This window comes from Sinocyclocheilus grahami, unplaced genomic scaffold (assembly GCF_001515645.1).
Source record: "Sinocyclocheilus grahami isolate Dianchi unplaced genomic scaffold, SAMN03320097.WGS_v1.1 scaffold145.1, whole genome shotgun sequence".
Classification (NCBI taxonomy): Eukaryota; Metazoa; Chordata; class Actinopteri; order Cypriniformes; family Cyprinidae; genus Sinocyclocheilus; species Sinocyclocheilus grahami.
In genome coordinates this window covers 1,314,365-1,321,447 of record NW_015505324.1, presented here as the reverse complement: position 1 = coordinate 1,321,447, position 7,083 = coordinate 1,314,365, and the positions used below count along the sequence as shown (strand labels likewise).

At 42.1% G+C, this 7,083-nt stretch overlaps 2 protein-coding genes across 2 annotated transcripts; one reads left to right on the top strand and one right to left on the bottom strand.

Moving 5' to 3' along the window:
* Positions 1-1,179: 1,179 nt before the first annotated feature.
* Positions 1,180-3,080, bottom strand: LOC107591714 (phosphoglycerate mutase 2). Its single transcript, XM_016280948.1, has 3 exons — positions 2,567-3,080; positions 1,948-2,128; positions 1,180-1,582 (listed from the first exon to the last, which is right to left on the bottom strand). The coding sequence occupies exons 1-3, from the start codon at positions 2,981-2,983 to the stop codon at positions 1,413-1,415; spliced, it is 768 nt and encodes a 255-aa protein (XP_016136434.1). The 5' UTR covers positions 2,984-3,080; the 3' UTR covers positions 1,180-1,412.
* An 80-nt stretch (positions 3,081-3,160) lies between these two features.
* On the top strand, positions 3,161-7,083 carry LOC107591713 (neurofilament light polypeptide-like). The gene is made up of 4 exons (XM_016280947.1): positions 3,161-5,454; positions 5,530-5,654; positions 5,738-6,063; positions 6,182-7,083. The coding sequence occupies exons 1-4, from the start codon at positions 4,411-4,413 to the stop codon at positions 6,772-6,774; spliced, it is 2,088 nt and encodes a 695-aa protein (XP_016136433.1). The 5' UTR covers positions 3,161-4,410; the 3' UTR covers positions 6,775-7,083.

Here is a 7,083-nt window from a genome sequence, read left to right as displayed (position 1 = left end):
TGGCAGCTCTTCCAGACTACTTAGTTGGACACCCAGCTTAATTAGAAAGACCATTTGAATTACTGAACAACATGGCAACATCATCGATCAGTAAGACCAGCACCAAATCAGCATAAACTATCTGAAAGTCAGGTAAAATAGATACAAATTAATATAAAAATGTATATGGTTAAAAAATTTAAATTATATATAACAAGCAATTATATGATATTATATATGTATACAAATTTTATTTTATATTTTATATATATTTTAAGTTTAAATTTTTGGATGAATGTATAGATTAAAATAAAATTGCTCTAGACCAGCACCAATCCAGCAATGACCTGCATAATATATTTCAGCAACTGTCTCAAAGCCAGGTAAAATAGATATAATTTTTTTTAAATTTTATATACAAAAAGTATATAAAAAGCCAATTATGCATTATTATATATTTATACAATTGCTATGTTTTTTATTTAATATTTTATTTTATATATCATTTGGAATTTGTATACATATATAATAATATATAAAAATATCTATCTATCTATCTATATGAATATCTATCCATCTGAATACTGAATATCTATCTATCTATCTATCTATCTATCTATCTATCTATCTATCTATCCATCTAAATATCAAATATCTATCTATCTATCTATATGAATATCTATCCATCTGAATACTGAATATCTATCTATCTATCTATCTATCTATCTATCTATCTATCTATCTATCCATCTAAACACTTATGTATATATTTATATTTACTATTTTATACTATTTATACTATTTTATAAATGTTTTAGTCATGTAATTAGCAATATAAGTTTTTATTTTTTGACTGTCTAATTCCGACTTTGTCCTTTTCCAATCATAGACCATCACACATGCACATCCACACACACCCCTGTTCTTTTGTCACCAGGAAACCTGAGCTGCTGCTAATTGTGGTGCTGGCAATGTGGTGCTGAATGCTGAAGCCATTATGTGCAGCTGGCTCTCGTAGAGAACTGTGGCTAGATGAGCCGCCACTGCACCACAGTGTGGACGGCTGCCAAAATTAGCTCAGCAACCTCTTTGGTGTGCCCTTTGGGTCAGCTTACATAGCAGCGCACTGTTCTGCTGAAATCCCTGAATTAATGCAGAGAGGGAAGAAGAGGGGGAGGAATGACTCAAGCGAAAAAGGAGGTACACAAAATGGTGCTCACTTTTATTTGCTGTGTCAGAATGGGGCAGTCCAACACAAGGGGGTTTACAAATGGTGGTAAAATGTGAGAATGTTTGGGGGGAGGGGTGACAGTCCTGTCCATGTCATGTGTTCACTTTCATTCATTTGGTGGTCTTCAAACAGACTTGGGTCCAATAGTGCGCCCCTTTCTTTTAGGTTCAGGGTATTTCAGTCTCTGGGTTGTGTCAGCTCTTCACTTTTTGACCTTGCCCTGGGCGGCCACAGCCTCCATGGCTTTGCGCACTGTTTCCTCGTCTCCCAGGAACTGCATGGGTTTGATGGGCTTCAGGTCCTTGTCCAGCTCATAGACGATGGGAATGCCTGTGGGCAGGTTCAGCTCCATGATGGCTGCATCTGACATGCCTGTAGATGCACGTGAACATCTTGTCACATATATACACTGAGGTTTCAAAGCCTTGACCTTTACTTTCTACAGTGCATCACTCTCTAGGGAGAATGCAGAACCTTTCTGCTGAAAGGTTGTGCCTGTAACAGAAACCTCATAATCTCTTCTATGTATGAATGAGGGCTATAAATAGTCTCTGTATCATCTGGGATCATTGAAGCATGGTGGTCAGACACGTTATGTGTTTCTGAATGCTATATGTTTCTGTTCCTGTCTTGTTCCTTGATATGCTCAGCTAACTTGCAGTTTTATTATATAACTCATCACTCGCCCTAGTACCTAAATAGTCTTTAAACTAAATGCTTGGTGGGATGATACTCACTCTCTAAGTGCTTGACGATACCACGGAGGCTGTTGCCGTGGGCTGCTATTATGACGTTTTTGCCGGCCTTGATCTCAGGTACAATAACCTCATTCCAGAAAGGCAGGGCACGAGCGATGGTGTCCTTCAAGCTCTCGCAGATGGGAAGCTCACCCTCTTTCAGACCCTTGTATCGTCTTGACTGGTAAAAGAGGAACGGAACATGATTGAACCTTCAGCCATGCCACCATCAGTTTTTACATGAGTGACATAACAGTAAAGTGTCACATGCATGAATGAATTATGCCAGAATTAAAGGTATGAATAGTTTTATATATAAATAGTTTAACATTTATTATATATAAATAAAAATGTGTATATATATATATATATATATATATATATATATATATATATATATACAAAAAAATATATATATATAATATTTATTTAATATTTATTTGTATTATATACTAATTATATTATAATATACAATATATTTTATAAAATAGTGTGTGTATATATATATAAATAAATATTATAATCATAATGCTATATGTTAGTTATTGTGTGTGTGTGTGTGTGCGTGTCAAATTTACTTAATATTTTTTTATATTTATCTTTAACATCTTTCTCTTACCTCACTGATGATCTTGTGGTATTGATGGTCCTTATCCATAGGGGGAGGGGGAATATCGAATGATCTGCGCCAGATCTTGACCTGCTCCTCTCCATGCTTGGCTGCTGTCTCTGCCTTGTTCAGACCAGTCAGACCACCGTAGTGACGTTCATTCAGACGCCAGGTGCGCACTACAGGCAGCCACATCTGGTCTGTGACCTCCATGATGGTCCACAGAGTCTTGATAGCGCGCTTCAGAACGGAGGTGTAGCACACATCAAACTTCATCCCTGCATCTTTGATGGCTTGAGCACCACGCTTTGCTTCCTCCAGACCCTTTTCACTGAGGTCTGCATCAAACCAGCCACAGAAACGGTTCTCCTGGTTCCAGGAGCTCTCGCCATGCCGTACAATCACTAGACGATGAGCAGCAGCCATTTTGAAAGAATTTGGGTTTCACTACAGTATTTTCCAGACTAAACCCACCAAGCACAGCCCTCCTTGCTGTTGTGCACACACTCTGTTACAGACAGTGAGCCCAGCGTGCCTATGCGTTGCTCTTTTTATAGCATTCCGGTATGTGGCCTGTCATATATGTCATATCTATTCAGCTTTGAACCAATCACAGTGTTCCACTTTCAGAATGACAGTTGAACTTACCTATTGACTCTCATTTGTAAAGGGGCGGACCGGATATCTATCTTCTGCTCGAAGGGCAGAGGTCGTGAAGAGATTCAAAATAGCAACATGACTTTTAAACTGAGAAGTGTGGAATAAAAGTTCAAAGATCAGAGTAAGCCTTAGATCTCAGAGGCTAGAGGCCATCAGTAAACACTGTAGCTCAAAGGTAGAGAGAGAATGTAGAAGCCACATAATGTAGAGTACATCAGGAGTTTCCAGGCTGAGGATTTAAGTATCCTGTTAATATTTTAATAGCTAGCTATAATGAACTTCTTAATGTCATAAAGTATTACGTACTGTATATAATGTTTTATTAAAGAAATTAACATATGTGTTTATGCAGCATTTATATGTGAGTGTCTGTTTACAATAAAAAAAATCATTTAGTTTATTTGTGTTATATTATGAAGTTCATTATCACTAGTTATTAAAGTTTTAATGCTATTTAAACACTATTTAATCCTAATTTAGACACACACACACACACATGGGGGGGGGGGGGGGGGGGGGGACAATTCAGTCTGCATTAGGAAAAACATTCACTTTTTGTTCATGTGTCATATTGTATGTACTACCCCTCACATCCAGTAGAGGCGATGGTGTGTTTCCACAGGTAAAGCACTGGAAATAGAGCTGTAACCATTCCTCACTTCTTTTCCAGCCCCACCCCCACCTCCTCCCCTCTTCCTCTCTTCCTCCAGCTTTCATCTCTGTATCTGCAGTGGAAGCTGCGTGTTGTATGAATATATTTGAGCCATTTACATACCATAATTAGGTTCATAATTAAATAATATGTTAAAATAATGTGACGAGGCACAATGCAAAGCATGATTTGCTTAATTATAGCTTCTTATGCAAATAATGCCCTTGGTGGCAGTCACAGAGTTTATGAACGTATACATTTAGCATTTTGTTTTATGATATTTTCAGAGTAAAAATCTAATAATTTCTTAACAAAATTATATTCCTTGACATGCACATTTAACTGTGCATAGCTCTCTCTCTCTCTCTCTCTACCTCTGCTGTTGATACTGCATTGTCAGAGTTTAGAAAATCACTTGCGTCAGAGCTTCTTTCTGGCTATATAAGCTGCACTGACTGCGGTAGGAGCAGCAGATCAGTGTTTGAAGGCTGATCGAGCTGACTGTGGTACTGAGGCACAGAGCAGCTTATCCTTTGGAGCCATGAGTGCCGTCGGGTTTGACCCCTACTACTCGTCCTCTTACAAGCGCTGGTATGTGGAGAGCAGCCCCCGGGTTTCTCAGCGTGGTCGTTCTCGCACCACGTTCTCTGCCCATCCCCCTTCTCTCTCCTCAAGCCGCCTCCACTATGCCTCCCCCGGTCGGACCTCCGCCGGTCTGCTGCTGAGCAGCCCTGGCCGCTCTGTGGACATGGACATCAGCCACGCCGCCCAGGTAAGCTCAGAAGTCCGGGCAGTGCGAACTCAGGAGAGGGCCCAGCTGCAAGAGCTCAACGACCGCTTTGCAGGTTACATTGAGCGCGTCCATGAACTAGAGCAGCAGAACCGTGCCCTGGAGGCTGAGCTGCTCCTGCTGAGGCAGAGGCATGTAGAGCCTTCCCGCCTGAGGGGCCTGTACGAACAGGAGGTCCGTGCTCTGAGAGCTGCCGTCGAGGAGGCCCGCATGGAGAGGCAGGCTGCGCTAAGCCACCGGGAGAGTATGGAAAATGCCTTGCGGAGCCTGCAGGCCAGCTACGAGGAAGAGGTGGTTGCCCGCGAGGACACCGAAGGCAGGCTTCTGGAGGCCCGCAAGGAGGCCGACGACGGCACTCTGGCTCAGGTGGAGCTGGAGAAAAAGGTCGATATGTTGCTAAATGAGTTAGCATTCCTGAAGAAGGTCCACGAGGGTGAAATCTCAGAGCTGCAGGCCCAGATTCAATATGGGGCCCAGATCGCCATTGAGGCAGAGACCGCCAAGCCTGATCTGTCCAGTGCCCTACGTGACATCAGAGCCCAGTATGAGAAGCTGGCAGCCAAGAACATCCAATCAGCTGAAGAATGGTTCCGTGGGAAGATGGGCCACCTGACAGAGAGCGTGGCGCACCACACTGACGCAGTGAGGAACTCCAAGGATGAAGTGGGAGAGTATCGCCGCCAACTTCAGGCATGTGTCCTTGAGATTGATGCCTGCAAGGGCCTGAATGAGTCTCTGGAGAAGCAGCTCAGGGAGGTGGAGGACAAGCAGAGTACAGAGATTGCTGCCATGCAGGTTAGTGTTAATAACCACAATTTTGGGTAATTTGAGTTCTCAAATCATTATTTTGACATCCATCCTTCCCCACAGGATGCAATCAGTGACCTTGAGGATGAACTTCGAGCCACTAAAAATGAAATGGCGAGATACCTTAAAGAGTACCAGGATCTTCTCAATGTCAAAATGGCCCTTGATATTGAGATAGCTGCTTACAGGTAGAACCACTAATATAAGGTCAGATTTTTGGATTCATGTCAATGCTTCCAATTCATCACGTGATCTTTTCTGTTTTCTGCAGGAAGTTGCTTGAGGGGGAGGAGTCTCGCTTCAATGTGGGTGTGGGAGGTCTGGTTGGTGCCTACTCTGTTGGTCCCGTCTACTCCCGACCCATGTTCTCACTGTCAACCCTGAGCTCTGGTGCCCCCTACCTGTTTGGATCTCGCCTGGTTAGTGCATCCCTCTCAGCCCATGAGGCCATCACATCCAGTCAAGCTCAAGAAGCTGCTGCCAGTCCTACCAAGGAAGAAGAAGAAGAAGAGGAGGAGAAAGAGGAAGAGGAGGAAGTAAAGGAAGAGGAAGCGGAAGAGAAGGAGGAAGAAGAAGAAACAAAGGAGGAAGAGGAAGGTAAGATTCAGATGCTGTTTTCGTAATTAAGAATAAGAATATTATACGATTCTAAATACTGACAAGAAGTGCATTACTAAATTACTGTTTTGCATGACTAAATTAATGTTTTAAACAGGTGCTGAACAGGAAGAGGAAGCTGGAGCAGAGGAAGAGGAAGCTGCAGCAGAGGAAGAAGAAAAAGGAGACAAGGAAGAGGAGACTGAAGAAAAAGATGATGTTAAAGGGGAAGAAGAGGAAGGAGATGAAAAAGAGGCTGAGCAGAAAGAGGGAGAGGAGGAAGAGGGAGAGAAAGGTGAGGAGGAGGAAGTGACTGCAGAGGAGGATACTGAGGCAGAGAAAAGTGAGGAGAAAGCAGACACAAGTGCTGATAAGGCCAAAGAGGATACAGACACAGACAAGGAAGACACTAAAACTGAAAAAGACAAGGTAGAGAAGGAAAAAGTTGAGCCTAAGGCTGAAAAAGCTAAAGAGGGTGTCGAACCTGAACCAGCCAAAGAGAAAGCCAAGGAGAAAAGTGAACCTGCACCTGAACCAGAGTCAAAGGATAAAGGGAAGGAAGAGCCAGAGAAACCCAAAGCTAAAGAAAAGGCAGAGCCAGAAAAGCCAAAGGGTAAAGATGAAGGTGAGAAAGGCAAGAGTCAGAAAAAGGAAAGTGTAAAGCAGGAAAAGGGAAAGGAGGAGACTGAGAAACCCAAGGGGAAAAAGTAATGAGTCTGATCTTTAACAGCACAAATACCAGTAGCCTGACCTGCTTCTCTAGTTCTCCTTCAGTCTGTAACTATCAACATGCCTTGATCAATGGTGCTGAGAGCAAACTGCAATACAATGTTTGAAACCACAGTCAACTTTATCAGCGTTTAAAACATAATGATTGTCTGATGTTGCTGTTGATGATCTACATATCTGAGTGAATGTATGCTTGTGAAGTAGATTATATTTTTGAATGAAGCATCGGTCTTGCAATTGTAAAAAGTGAATCTTTGCTGCCAGTACAATAAAAACATGCTTCTTGATGAT

Coding starts and splice junctions, on each gene's coding strand:
- LOC107591713 (XM_016280947.1), top strand. CDS start 4,411: ATGAGTGCCGTCGGGTTTGACCCCTACTACTCGTCCTCTTACAAGCGC. Junction 5,455..5,529: donor CAGAGATTGCTGCCATGCAG/GTTAGTGTTAAT, acceptor CCTTCCCCACAG/GATGCAATCAGTGACCTTGA. Junction 5,655..5,737: donor ATTGAGATAGCTGCTTACAG/GTAGAACCACTA, acceptor TGTTTTCTGCAG/GAAGTTGCTTGAGGGGGAGG.
- LOC107591714 (XM_016280948.1), bottom strand. CDS start 2,983: ATGGCTGCTGCTCATCGTCTAGTGATTGTACGGCATGGCGAGAGCTCC. Junction 2,129..2,566: donor ACCACAAGATCATCAGTGAG/GTAAGAGAAAGA, acceptor CTCTTTTACCAG/TCAAGACGATACAAGGGTCT. Junction 1,583..1,947: donor TATCGTCAAGCACTTAGAGA/GTGAGTATCATC, acceptor GTGCATCTACAG/GCATGTCAGATGCAGCCATC.